Genomic DNA, 15,527 nt, shown 5'->3' on the forward strand with positions numbered 1-15,527 from the left:
TGTTGTAAGATAGCTCGTCTGTTGGTGATATGTGTTGTAAGATAGCTCGTCTGTTGGTGATATGTGTTGTAAGATAGCTCGCCTGTTGGTGATATATGTTGTAAAATAGCTCGTCTGTTGGTGATATATGTTGTAAGATAGCAAATATCAATAGAAACACATGTACAGTAAAATCTTGATGTAATGGCTTATGCATGCCCTTCATTTCATTTGCCACCTCGCTTACTCCAAACATATTTTCAGGTTCCTTAATTATGTTTTTTTAAGAATTCCTTTGCATGTTTCCCACAATTTATTGCAAAAAATTCTTTGAACAAATGGAGGTTTTGCTGTACCTTAACATGTTGTACACTTCAAAAGAGATGATGAGGCAATGTGAAATAGTCAACAGCTGTTGATGGTGGTGACCGATCCAACACTGCACAATCATGCAAACTTGCCCAACAACTTTAACTAAGTTATCTAAAATGAATGCTATAAAATGAATGCTATAATGTTGGATGGGAAAGCAGTTGTTGGTCGTCAGGAGTAGTTCAGATTAAAATGTGTAATAGTCGGATCTGTGGAGACATTGATTTACTTATGAGCACATATCACTTTTTCCACAATCCTACTTAAATAGGCACACCATTTAAAACCTATAGAGCAAAAAGATTTAACACTGTGATAATATGAGGGAGTGTACCTCAACTTGTTCCTCGAAATAAGTAGTCTGTTCCTTGTGCATCTTGAGCCTGGCTTTCCTCGTTGCCTGGGTGAGTTTCTGTTCCCATGGCTCCAGCTCCTTCAGCAGGAACAAGAGCCGCCCATGGAGGTCTATCACACAACGTTTGCGGGGCGGGGGTTTAATCACCTGATCAAATCATAAAAAAGCAAAAATTCAATAAGAATTTTCTGTAACATCAAGGACTGAAACATTTAGCTGATATGCTTCGAACAAAAATTGAATGACATTAGTTGTTTTAGATAATAATTATAACCAGCAAGGATTTTCATGCATTTTAGCAGTGCCAAGTGCATGGAATGATATGATAAAGACATTCAATACATTCTGTACAAAGAAGGTCAAGGTCATTTTCATTCTCACACTGTGTCGGGCTCTATCCCAGGAAGCCACCAGCCAAATATAAAGATTCTATACCTTCAGTTCTTCAGAAGAAGTCGTTTGAAGCATTTGACATATTTGACCCCTGTGACCTTGAAAGTAGGTCAAACTAATTTTCGTTCTCAAACTTTGTCAAAAAGCTTTCAGCCAAATATCATGACTCTAGGCCTGTCCGTTCTTCAGAGGAATTTGTTTAAAGGAAATGTTGACGGACGAGGACGTACAAGGGATGCCGCACCATGACATAAGCACATTTGCCCTTTGGGTAGGTGAGCTAATAAAAATGTAGTGTTTTTAATTATAGGCTCCGTTTCGTGTTAGTTTTACCAAATCGCTAAGCCTTTAGTGTGCATGTTTTTTCCCGGCTCACTTTCATGTTGATCTCGCGTCTAACAAGTGATCGATAACCTCGTGAATTATTTCAATATTTTAAAATGAAGCATCATAAAAATAGTGTATTCTACTTTTATTTTTTTCTCTTTGTGTAGATTTGAAGGGGATGTATTGAATGTCCACGCTTCTAGTATAAACTTATTTTTTATAATCCCTTTACTGTCAAATCAGCCTGTAGTTCAAACAGTGCAGTAGGCCTTCACGCCACTTGTTGAGGAGTGAAAACAACATGGTCCCTCCATCGCGATTATAAATAATTTCAATTAAATTGCTGTAGACCTATTGTTAATCGGTAATCACTGATAGAGTGTTAGCTAATTACTGCATTGTAATTTGTATTAACTGTGGTGTTGAGAAGTGTCAATAATTTTCGCTGAAGCTATCGATCCTTCCTAGCCTATTGTCCGGGATCAGACGGCGTCGGTGGTTATAATGTTACCTGTGCCAAGCTAGTGTTTGTCACCAAATCAGCAGTCATGACAACAGATTACCGATTTTAATCATTTTAGAGTAGGTAAAAATTATGTTGTTTTTGTTATCTTCAATCTATCATATACTGAACAAAAAAAGAAACGCACAAAGTTCCCCCCCGGCAGTACACCTTAGCTGTAAGGTAATAATGGAATATTTGGTCAGGTATTACATCAAGAACGATCTCCCTTCTCAACAATCTACCCTAAAATCAGCCAAGCGTGACGATGTCAATGTGTGACTTTGTGAGCTTCTTTAGTCCAAATCACGCGGTGTGATCAAGCCAAGCCAGAATTTTTCAAACAAATAATCTCAACGGATACTCTAAGTTCAGCCACATTAATTTTCCACGTTGGCATTTTGATTTTGCCATTGACCGAGATGCCACGCTTAACGCATATTCAGAGGGGTAGAGCAATTGCGATGCTGATGGATGGTCATAGCCAAACTGCTTTCACACGGCAGTTTGGTGTTGGCCCGTGTACAACTAACCGTCTGTACACGTTTCCGTGCTACTTGGTTAGTTACGATCGTCTCAGGAGCGGTGGTCGTCCACGTGTAACGACTGCACGACAAGACAGGGCGATTCGATTGTCGCACTTGCGCAACAGATTCAAAACTGCTGCAGAGACTGCGACGACGGACAAAAGGCGATCGCAATAAGTCACTTGAGACTTTGTCTCAGGGGACCTAAAAAGGGTCCATTTACAAGTATGTTTTAATCTATGGAAAGTACTGAAAACATATCATTATCAAGTATCTCAACACGTTCCATATCTTACACATATTCTACATGTACACGTAGTGGTTTTGCCATACAGTTTATTGTGTGTGATGCCTAATTTGACTTACGAAGTGTTAGTGTATAGAGACAGTGAAAGTGGGAAAGAGAGTATACATGAATATATATATATGCATGGTCTAGAAAAAAGTGGCCGAAGACATTGAGTTGTAATAAAAGAAATCATAAACATTTCTCTTTTTTTATACTAGTAAATGTATATATATATATACACTTTATGAAAACATTTGAAAAGGGATATTCGGCTCATGAATATTCCTTTTTACAGAAAGGTTTGGTTGGAGGAAGGTGTTTAGCTCTGTACCATTTGTACCGGTCACATTCCTGTAATAGATATTTCCTGGTGTCTATAAATAATGCTGAGATGCTAACAAATATTTCTTCATTTAAATTCTGGTTATTGGCGCATGTGTGCAATTAACTGATGATGATGAAGAATAATTACTGATTCAATACGTTTCAACACCGACTTAGAAATCATATTACTTGGTTTCATAGTGCGGTAAGAAGTTTCACTTGCAGTTGCCCAACAGCCCCTCTCTGGGGGCCCCTTTGGGAACTTTGCATCTCGCCTGTGTTTACTGCCTCGTTTCAAAACCGTTAGGTGACATTATTGGTGCTATTTTTAACAGGGCTTTCCGGAACAATTCAAGTGGTCAAACTGGACATTTGGAACGGACTATGAATATGGGGATAGCAAGGTAAAATAATAACAAGGTGCATACAACACATACATCCATAAAAAAAAGAATATGGTTCTTCACGTGATTTCCCTTTAAGAGTATAGTGAGAACAGCATTGTTGGAATATCATTATGATTTATTCATTCTCAGACATATATTCATTTATTTCTATGATGATATTTTGAAAGATTTATGATGAACTTGAAGTATTTGTTAAAATTATCCATTTTCTTGAGTCAGACTATTTTATTTGTAGTTATTAAAAAGAATAATGATAAGAAAAAGAAAAGGACAAGAAAATGAGCATTAATAATCTAATGTCAAGATTATTATATAATACTATTTATTTAAGATTAACTACATCAATTATTATTATCTTGTTTTGAGTTTTCTGTCTCAATGTGGTGTCACGCATGATAGATGGGTTACAACACGGAAATGGTTGGCAGCTCCTTGCTGCGATGGAAGGGTTAAAAAATAGATACCATAGCGCATCAAAAAATAGATACCATAGCGCATCAAAAAAAAATACCATAGCGCATCAAAAAATAGATACCATAGTGCATCAAAAAATAGATACCATAGTGCATCAAAAAATAGATATCATAGCGCATCAAAAAAAAGATACCATAGTACATCAAAAAATAGATACCATAGCACATCAAAAAATAGATACCATAGCGCATCAAAAAATAGATACCATAGCGCATCAAAAAATAGATACCATAGCGCATCAAAAAATAGATACCATAGCGCATCAAAAAATAGATACCATAGCGCATCAAAAAATAGATACCATAGCGCATCAAAAAATAGATACCATAGCGCATCAAAAAATAGATACCATAGCGCATCAAAAAATAGATACCATAGCGCATCAAAAAATAGATACCATAGCGCATCAAAAAATAGATACCATAGCGCATCAAAAAATAGATACCATAGCGCATCAAAAAATTCCTGGGGAAAACAATGCCTCTGGTGCACTCTTGAGTTATAATGTTTTGAAATGTAACGAGAAGATTTTTCACCTTTTGTTTCTTTCCTTTACCAATAACAATTGGTTCCTGTTCAGCAAATGATTCCACCAGCTGCTTCAAGTCTTCCACACATTCCACGACCAGTTTAAATGGACCTATTTCTGGGAACTGAAAACCATCAATAGTTCAAATCATGTATGAAATTCAAACAAATCATTTTTCTCCAAGAAGGAACACTGTTCATGTTGATCATGAACAAAAATATGTTCATATTAAAAAACAAGATGTGTACCATACACATTCACTATTATTTTTTCTGTTGTTACAACCAATCCTTGCCTAAAACCATACTTATAAATAAAGTACCATGAGTTCTTATGTTTATCAAAATGCAGAATAGCTAAATTATTCTATCCATTCTATTTTGTAACATTGAACCATATTCCAGCCTAATTAGATAGCACTATACAGATATATTGAATTCACTTTAAAAACTTTTATGGCAGATTATAAGATATATCGTTCAGTCAAATTAGATCGCTTGCACAAAACTATCAACTTGCATATGAAGAAATGAAACCAACACTCTGAATGCAAAGGTTTTGAGAAAAGGAAAAAGTGAATAGGTATGTTTAAACTCGTAGTTTTAGCCCCAAAATGATTTTATATGGTTGGTTTACCGCCAAAACGCAAGAAAATCAGCCAAGAAAACATTTTTAAATTTAAGGGTGTAGTGGCTTTTGCTTCAGTTTATACAGATACCTGCATTTGATTCAAATATATTTAGCATTATTTATTTATTCAGTTAATTCAGATTTTGACCAGGTATGCCACATAGGTACTCCTAGCCCGAGTTTCCTCTGGCCCTGACAGATGTCTGGTGTGGGGCCAGAGCACACTGCTATATATATAAAAACGTGCAATTCTCCGACACGGTCTACTATGACAGAACACATAATTCACATATAACAACAAATGGATTATTTATTGATCCAAATCAGCTCTTATAATCACCAACAGCTGCTAAATTCTGTCAGTAGAGTCTTCGATTTTCAATCGTTCAAAATTTCCCACCTGAGCGAACACCAATTTTTGTACGTCACAAGATGACTAATCAACAAACCATATTGATGAGGACTGAAAACAGAATATATCATTCTTGTTTTAGAAGATTTCCGGACCGCGTGATTTGGTTGATTAGTCATTTCTGATACCAAACTGTGTTGAGAATTCCACGTTTTCATATAAAAGTGCGCTCTGGCCCCACACCAGACATCTACAATGTATCTGTCAAAATGTCTAAGTCTGGTGTAGGGGCCAGAGGAAACTCAGGCTAAGGTACTCCCTGTAATCAAGAAGTATTTACCATTTCCTCCAGCTGCTCAATCTCTTCCTCCTCCCTTTTGCAGTCCATTGCTTCACCCTTTACCCTGTCTAAATCAGCATGACAGCTCTGGCCATAATCATGGTCTAGGAACTTCCCCACCCCACTCTGCCCAGAGTAGTCATGGTCATGCATTTGCCCTAATCCCTGTTCAGGATCTTTCTCTGTCATTTCTACTTTCACTTTAATATCAGAAGTGTCAGATATATCACAGCTCGAGGTTTCACTACTGTCTCTATCAGATTGTGTGAGGTTTTTCCCAGTTTTTACACCCCCCACCTCATGCTTCACATTTGCCACAGTTTCAGGTGGATTGGATGTTGGAGTATTTGATTCAGGTTTTATGTCAAAGGATGTGTTACACTCAGAAAGCTTATGTTCCAAACTGTCCTGAATGTTGTCCCTATTTGTGGACTGTTCTGCCATAATTAGACTGTTCTGGGGAACTTTAAGGAACTGACTAGTACCAATGCCATCAGATGGCGACTCTGTATTATGAGCAGAAAGGGTATCACAAAATAGAGACGGTTTTACATCTGTAGTTTCTATATCCTTTGGATGGTCTCCCTTGGCATCCATCTCTATAAAACCATCCTGGAATTCTGTTTCATTAACATCCATTGGTTCATAACCACTGTTGTCATTTCCCTTCATGCTCACCGGATGCAACATTTGGGAATCTGTGTCACTTTCACACATTTCTGTCTCATTCCTGTCCTGTATATGTTTACCATCTGTTTTGATATCGCTATTTTTACAAGCACCATTACTATCTTCTAAACTGTCTAGAGTGTTACTCGTCTCTGACATAGTCTCATCTCTATCCATGGAACTTTCGTCTAATGACTGTTCTGAAACATTGAGCTCTCGTAACAACCCATTCCGCACCAGCCTGCGAGTTCGAGACCGCTTACAAGCACCCTCTCCATCTACAGATGAAGTGTCGCTACAGTTGTCACTCTCCATCAGTCGCTGTAGGGGTTTGTTTGGAGGCTCACTGTTCCGTTTTTTGGGCGTACCATCACATATCCCACTGTCATTAAGATTTAAGTCACTCTGATCTCCAAAACTAGTCCTTGTATTAGCATCAGACCCATCGCTTTCATCACAACCATCCTCCTCGTCATCAGAAGATGAGGGTGAAGATGAATAATTTCGAACAGGTAACACAGTTTTGATTTTCTGAAAATATAAAACCAGAAAAAAAATAAAAATTAAATGCAATTGATTATAAGTACGAAAAAATGCATTTCCCTATAATTTTTGCTATTTCTTTTGCATAAATGAAAACATTTCAACAAAATTATGAAACAGTTTCTATCAAATGTCTTTGATGATGCGATATTCTGTATTTATGGATGACTGTCTAACTGGAAAAAGTAAAATAGGTCCAGTAATTCTAAATGGACATGGTTTACCTGTCGAAGTCGGCTTGGCCTATTTGTAGGAGGAGCAGGTACTTCTGGCTTAAGCTTCTTTCTCTTTTTCTTTGCTTTCTTTGAGCTCTGTGCTTTATTTGTTTCGGTATCTATCGCCATTCGTTCTGGTTCTTTTTCCTATAAAACAGGATGCCAACGTTTAAAACAAACCTCATCAACCTCTAATTTAATCATTGTGCTGTGGTGTTTCTACCAAAATCAGAAATTAGATTTGTTTTCAAACTCTGCTAACTTTTTACACATCTGAAACAATTGTCCCCTATACTGCAGACAAAGAAACCATTTGAATTCTCCCAAATGAAACTCATCTTACCAGCATCAATGTTACAACATATCAGAAGCCATGGCAGCCATATTGAACCTCGAAACTATTTTTTTTCTTATTTGGTGTAAAATATACCCATATATTATACACCTATAAAGTACAAATAAAACCAGCCCAGTATAGGACAAATTATAATTATAATCGTACCAGCAATAAGATGCCACAACAGCCATCTTGAGTCCAAAAACTCAAAAACAGACCACAGTTGGAAAAACAGCTTCAACCCCTTTTCATCATAGCTGTCTGACCATGAGTACACCACGGCATAACAGTGAGCAGCCTTCCCAACTATTTTGTTTATTTCTTTAGGTACCAATTGTCAGGGCCTACCTCTATATTGTTTCTACAAGAACCAAATACTGGGCCCAGAGTTTGATTCAAACTTTCAAAAATTTGTACATTCAATATTGTTCAGGTACTGTGTCTTTTAATGATCATTTAAATTCTGACAAATGAAGTTTTCAAATGTAATTTCAATAACAATGAAAAGATCTAAATTTTAGTTAACACCTTGTTAAGGTCATGGTCAAACACCTGACCAACTGAGTCAAGACCATTAATCTATTTTAAAAAAGCCTTAAGGAAGTATATTTTAAAAGGACCACCTGTTGGTAGTTTTTCTCAGCAAGGAAAAATATGATGCAATCAATTTTAAACAATGCAAACCTTTTGTTTTGGTTTTGTTTTTTCTAGAACAGGGAGTTTGGGTTCAGGGATTTGTTCCTGTTTGTAGATCCTAAGGTCAGCCCCACAGAACTGGGGGAAGTGGAGGTAACGTGTTCCATCAGCGTCAACTCCCAGTAGGTAGTCGTGCTGCTCCTCGATGGCCTGTGACTCAATAGCGTCCCTAATGGATTCCTGGTGCTCCTACAGATTTAACATAGAAAGTAATGTTCTTCATATTCTTACTGGTCTTTTTCTTTCTTTTCAATTAAAACAAATACATGTGAATAGCTTATCATAGCTTGACAACACATACACTATACCAGTACTGGAGGACTATTCCACACGATGACATGTAAATACTTTTATTGTTTAGGATACAAAAATTTATCTTATAGATGTGAAACGACTCGAAATAATCATGCCAATTTAATTCAAATGGTGTGATTGTATTTATCAGATGGTCTATTTTATCAGTTTTAAAACTGCCCAGCGATCTCCAGTAATACAGTCACACATGATGACCATAATGCAGTAATTTGCTGTGTGATTTTGCTAAAGAATCTTGCTAAGTTAGTCAACATACATGAACTAGCATAGCTATTTTTTAGTCCATTGAGTTGATCAGCTCTAGATCTTCCTGTAAGAATATTAGCTGTTTAATAAGACTCCTAAATTGAGTTGGGAAGCTGAAACAACCCAGACCATGTGATTTATTTGATTATTTGAATTCTTAAACTAATCATTGATCTTTCAGATCATAGGAAACTGAAATTGCAGAAAATAACTTATAAATAAATATATACAACAAAGTTACATGATATCGAACATTAAGTCATTGAAAGCTCTTTTATAACAAATAAAGATTCACAAAATGTATGCTGACCACAAACGACTATTATGCTTCAATTGTACATTGACTGAAATTTAACAAAACAAGTGGGTTATGTGGGTTGCTATATTTATTTCTGGGATAGCCCTTACCAGGCAGTAGTCACACAATGACTTGACAATCCAAACTCTTCGGTAGGGACAAAGGTCATGGAATTTACGTCGCTCCAACGGATTTCTCTTGCCTGCCAAGAAATTGTTATACTGTTATTAACTTGGTCGCATCAGCTGCTTTGATATCACAGTAAAGCATGCTTAGTGCAGCCTTATTGTAAATGCTGACTTAAATTACAAAGACTTTAAGTCATAGTTGTCTTTTATGGTAAGGTTCTCTCTTATGACCATCAACTATAACAAATAATGCCAATATAGCAAACCTGGTTTTTTATCCTGTTACCTGGTTTTCTGTATATAACTATAATAAATATTCTGTACCGAGATGTACCTGTTTTGTGTCAGCATATTTTGTTTTAACTTTCTCAATGGTCAGACATGTTATTCACCTAACTGACTGATTAGAGCTTTTGACGGACATAAAACTTCTCAATTTGAAGTTTGGGTAGAAATCAAATGAATTATGACACTCAAAGAAAAAGGTGTCTCTTCCGGACTCGTATTGGTTACAATGAATATTTCTCCAAGATTGGTATACACATACTAGTTCATGCTCCAACTATAAGTATTATCCTGGTTCGTGTTGTATTTAATTTATCTGATAAATGTAAGGATGTTGGTATGAGAGATATATTTTGTATTTTATGTACATCGTATACTATATATATAAATCTCTAATTCTCATCAATAGATTATTTTTCGGACAGCTCTACGAATACTGGCTCTTGAAAAATAAAGCATGCACTTTACAAGTTGACTTTGTGTAAAATAAGGAAGATATGATACCAGCAACAATGTCCTTCATTGTGTTTATAATGATTAGAAAAAGGCATGAAATGAACAGATCAACACAAATATCATTTAACACAGACAAGACATACTTAAACCAAAACTGAACAAAATCAATACAATGTAAGGCTCACTTTAGTTGCCCACCACATAGACCAAGCCAAGCCTATCAGTACAACAATGATAAACCTACCATCTCATGGGCAAGTGTTGGTGGCTTCTAATAGTGTTATCACACTAGTTTTAGACCAAGCACGACCTATACTTACCAACTATATCAAAGAAATGGCCATCTATTCCTAGTTTAACTGCAGTCTGTAAAGTAATAACCAATTATTTTATAGAAATCCTGTTTCCAACTACTTCACATTTTAGTCATACTCAAAAAGGCATTAATTTTGTAAATAACCACAGCTATCCAGTAATATTATGGAAGAAAGGGTAACAGGTTTCAAAACGTTTCCTCTCAACTTTATATACCACAACTTTAATTTCATTAAATAAAATTATATTATTTATAAGATTAAGATCATTCATTCAGTATCAAAATAAATCCACAATCTAAAACGTGTCCCAAAGTGCTATACTCGTAGATTTGTTATGCGACTCGTGGAATTTCTGGAGAAATGGTACAAAGCATGATATAGTATGACCCATAGTAAACAATACAGTGAACAGATTTAACTGAATTGTTGATTGACTGGTCAGTTTGAAATGATACAACACATGGATGCTTCTACTAAATCTACTATTCTGGACACTTCCATTTTTATCAATAAATTATTTTCTTTGTTAATCATTTTTCATAAAGTGTCTGAATTCAAGTATATAATAAATCACACCAGACCTTTTGTACATCCTCATGGCTGTCTACAAATATTTTGTACCACTGCCTCAGTCTAAGCCTCAATTTCTCATCCCAAATACTGTATGGCATCAAGGTCTTCTTGTCAATTCTGGTAACACAACATTTTCATGATTATTATTTTATTCAATAATAAACATTTTAATTATTTTTTTGTCTTAAATATATTTCTGAAATTAATTCGGCTAAAGACCATGCAGAACCTGACAATGAGACAATGGTTGGTACTTTCTTCTATTGCACTATACTAGCCCAAGGCACAAAATCGTCCATGTGTTATTTTATTTTTTACAAAAATTATAATAAAATTTGAACATACTCAAAATAAAACACAAATACTTAAATACTGTTCTGAATTAACAGTGAAGTTCACATTACAGATTAATATTTTAAACATTATTTTCCCTTAAAGGCCATTATTGATACTTACTTCATTCTCTGGAAGGGAGTACTAAGTAGAGCTGTCATGACTTTCTGCATGACTGCACTTTCTCGAGGCATGTAGAAGCACCGCTCCAACTCAAACTGGGGAATTTCTCCGATATTAAGAGCATCCTGACACAGGAACAAAAATTGACCAATTTGGGGCAGCTGCAATAAAATATTAAAAAAATCAACATTTACCAAATGTTATTAACTCATTCACCCCTGAATTCAAAGGTGGGAATAGTTCCTCAGGGTTCTCCCCAGATTTTTTTTAAGCCAATATGTTTAATTTCAAACGGATGTTCAAGACGGACATAGCACTGTAGCATGCTCAACGATACCATATCATATTTAGGGGGGAGAGGTCATAATGTAGATGTGGCACTTAATTTCTGTCTCTTTAAATAAGTACTTTTATTTACCAAACTCTTGGTGAATTTAAAAAGAAAAAGACAACAAATAAAATATGTTCTCTCCTCTGTCGGTACTCAGGGTCAAATGAGATACATGCGTTAACCTTTAAATTTCCATCCAAATCTTTCTTAGTTAAATGTCCATCAAAGCTTTATTTTGACACTCTTACAAACCTCCCACATGGCCCTCATATAGTCTCCTTTGCTATCCAAGATAGAAGTTTCCCAGTCCAAGATTTCCTGGAGCTGTGCCTCTTGAACAGCCTTCCGATCAGTTATCTGCTGTTTACGCTGTTCACGGTCACGGCGCAGCTCTTCCTGTCTCAGCTGACTCAACAGGGCAGAGGAATCATGAGGAATTATTGTCCTAGTTCGCCTCCTTAAACCTGCAAAATAAATAAGTTCAGATCTTTTGAGCAACTATTAGTAGACTTTAGGTCTCAAGTTGAAATTTTCAAAATTCCTTAGACTCAAAAATCTATAAGCTGAATTCTTTGATAATGTTGATAAATTCCTTTCTGTATATTTCCATATTGGTGTTTCCAAATTTGAATTTCAAAATTTTTAATGATGCATTTATTGTGGACATACCTGAGAAAGAAATGTCATCACCATTTTGACCTGAAGTTGCTGAAATGGATGTCTTTTCTCGTAACTCTCTGAAATGAGGATAAACAAAATTAACAACAAGGTAACTGATTTCTACAAACAATCAATTTTGTCCAATGCCACAAATTCAGCTTTCTCAGGTCTAGTTTCTAGGGAAACCGTGTGTCTGTGTGTATTAGTGTAAAAAGTAGGGGTCAGTCAGCCATGAATGTTGTGGACAAATCCCTTCTTGTTTGGCAAGATATTTATACAAGAAATTGAAAGAAAGATTTTTTTCTATTAGCAATGTACATATGTTTTCTAAAGCATAATAAATGATATATATATTTTTATTTATGTATTGTTATAATGTTAACATTATCATAACATAAACATTGATCAGCATAAAATGTTAAAACAGAATTATTCTTTACATATATATATATATAAATAAAACAAAACATGAAGACTAGTATATGTATTCGTGTTTTGTTTTTATATATTTACCGTCACATGGACATATAACACTATTTATCGCTATATTATATATAGACACCTTCCTTCTTTTTTTTGGGCTGAAAATGTTTATTCACCAACAAAATCAAAGGCTCTTTTAGTTTTCCTTTTCTGAAAATGCATGTATCCATATTAATACATCATCTTTATTCAAAAAGAAATAGTTGAAGCATAACTGTGGCTGTGCACTATGCATACAGTATTTAATTACAATGTCCTAACATCATGATGTAGTAAAAAATATAAAGATACCAGGTAATATAATTCCTAATTAACGACCATACTCCATTTTGAAATTGAAATTGAAACCCAAAGCATGTGTATTTCTCCCCCCACTACAATAACACTGTAATAAAAATAAAGTCATTTGAATTGTGTTAACCTAGAAAGAAGAGCCAGTTTTTGTTCCATCATGGTCTCCAGCTTCTGTCCTCTCTTGGAAACATAGTGGTCGGGCCCATTGTATCTGTAGCAGTTCTCCAGCATCAGACGGAAGTCCGACACAAACTCAGTGATTGTTTCATATTCCCGATCTTCAAACTTATTTAATACTGAAACATATTCAATTTGGAAACAAAGATAAGAGAAAATGTCCATTACAATATATGTTTGGGATCAAAATAATATGTTATAATATATGTAGCAGATAATTATAACATCAAAACCAGATAGTTAGGATGGCAGAGCAACAGTCTCAAGTTTACCAAGGGGGATTTGCATCCACCCTCCTCCCCCACTTTTGAAGCTTGACCATAATTAACTGTTAAATTTTCATTTTCCCACAATGACCAATAAGATCAAATTTAAAGTTGATCAGATGCATTGTGAAACTAAAGCTACCACAATTGATACACTACCTAAATTGGTACACGTCAGAAAATGGTTCGAATAGTACTTTAAATTAAATTTGTGAATTTTCCTCTGATGGTACGTATAACAAATATATTTATAAGCATTTCCACCAAATAGTTTTGTTTTCAGCAACATTTTAACGTCAACATGTTAGAAAACATGCATACATACAATTGTAGATCAGTTTGTATTTATAAAAGTGATATATTTTGTTGAAATTGGCACATCAACTAGTAAAAATTAAACAAGTTTCATAGCCTGTGATATGGTGTACTAATCATGGCCGAAAAAACAATGAAATCTCACTCTCTAAGTGTAGCTGTCTATTTTTAAAAGCAAATTACTTACATTCAAAACTTTTCCTGAAAATGAACCTAGAAGCTTTTCTGATAAACTGTCAACATCGTAGCCTGACAAGCTACACAACTCAATAACTACCAGTTTGGGAGAAGTGACAAATACCCATAGTTTGTACTATACCCGTCGGTGTCTATGGTATTATTTTTGACAATACTGCTATATGGTTTCAGGTTTCCAATAGTACTATTTTTTTCGGTGAAGGGACCAGCTAATCTTGATATGAAACACCAGTTGTAGCTGGGAGTCAGTACAGGGACATCATTATTTGTAAAACTATCAGTGCCATATGACCATCTATTGAGATTGACGTTTATATTCATCCAGTATATTTTTGTGGTGAAAAGCATACAGGACATTTGGATGATATATAGCCAATTTTGAAAATACAAATAAACCATAAATGATGATTAGTGGTACAGCAATTCTTAGGTCAATAGCAAGTCGTTCATCACTTACTCCAGAATATTGCAATATTATCAAATTAATCATGTTAAGCTAGTTAATCTAGATTTAGTTTAGTGCACCAATTTCTGGTAAAAACCAAGCAGTCATTAGTTTAACCCAAGTACAACCAGATATATATGATTTCGAATTTAACTTGTGGCGAAATGACATACTTTTTCCCAACCAGACTGGTCTCTTGATTCGTTCATAATAATCTGCTGTTTCAGGATGGCTAGAGTCGACGGCTTCCAAAAAGTGCCAGTTCACAGATTTGTTACCATCGGCCATAAGTTCTTTCAAAATTCTAAAGCCTTGTTGGAGTTCAGGACCGAGAGGATTTCGAGTGTCGACTCCTTCTCCCTTGATGTCAGTTTCAGGTGATCTTTCACCATAATCCTCTTCTTTAACAGGTACCGGCGAAGGTAACCCCAAATCAGCTGATGGGGTAATCTCTCCATCAACTTTTTCTGTCATGTTCCTGTCATCTGTTCTGGTTTCGTCCGTACTTGAATCACAGGATATGATCTTTGACAGAAGATTTCCGGAAAACTCCTCGCTATTCCCGAACTCTTCCATTCTAAGCTATCAAACTTGAACAACTAACATGTGGAACAAAGTCATTATTTACTAAAGTTTTGCAGTTTTCTGCAAAAGAGTGGAAAACGTCATTCAACAAAATTTCTCGCAATAAACAAAAGCAAATACTATTTGTCTTATTTCCGCTAATTTCAACAACTAAAATGAGCACGTCGATTTCAGGACTACAATATCGTGCAAATATATTCACACTATCCATCTTCAAAACATAACAGAACGTCTTCATCCAAATAAAAATTTGGAATTATCACACCTGCATAATTGGCCATTTGGGATACATCGCTGGCTTGACCTTATCACAAGGTTTTGGACATCAGTAATATTCATACACATAAATATGATTATTATTGGTCATACATTACCATAGAGGATATCTGATATTCAACATTTTATAATAAACAATTTTGTACTGTTGGTGATGATAATA

At 35.3% G+C, this 15,527-nt stretch overlaps 1 protein-coding gene across 1 annotated transcript in view; it reads right to left on the reverse strand.

Moving 5' to 3' along the window:
- The window catches only part of LOC110450097, a 26,705-nt gene extending 11,318 nt beyond the window's left edge, over positions 1–15,387 (reverse strand). Inside the window, exons 1-13 of the mRNA XM_021497352.1 lie at positions 14,677–15,387; positions 13,230–13,398; positions 12,335–12,402; positions 11,918–12,129; positions 11,335–11,495; positions 10,887–10,995; positions 10,309–10,354; positions 9,230–9,321; positions 8,249–8,449; positions 7,237–7,374; positions 5,801–7,000; positions 4,486–4,602; positions 686–853 (exon numbers count right to left, since the gene is read on the reverse strand). Of these exons, the coding sequence (XP_021353027.1) occupies positions 686–853; positions 4,486–4,602; positions 5,801–7,000; positions 7,237–7,374; positions 8,249–8,449; positions 9,230–9,321; positions 10,309–10,354; positions 10,887–10,995; positions 11,335–11,495; positions 11,918–12,129; positions 12,335–12,402; positions 13,230–13,398; positions 14,677–15,079 (3,084 nt within the window). The 5' untranslated portion in view covers positions 15,080–15,387. The remainder of the gene's footprint in view (positions 1–685; positions 854–4,485; positions 4,603–5,800; positions 7,001–7,236; positions 7,375–8,248; positions 8,450–9,229; positions 9,322–10,308; positions 10,355–10,886; positions 10,996–11,334; positions 11,496–11,917; positions 12,130–12,334; positions 12,403–13,229; positions 13,399–14,676) is intronic.
- Positions 15,388–15,527: the final 140 nt, after the last annotated feature.

This window comes from Mizuhopecten yessoensis, unplaced genomic scaffold (assembly GCF_002113885.1).
Source record: "Mizuhopecten yessoensis strain PY_sf001 unplaced genomic scaffold, ASM211388v2 scaffold4989, whole genome shotgun sequence".
Taxonomy (NCBI): Eukaryota; Metazoa; Mollusca; class Bivalvia; order Pectinida; family Pectinidae; genus Mizuhopecten; species Mizuhopecten yessoensis.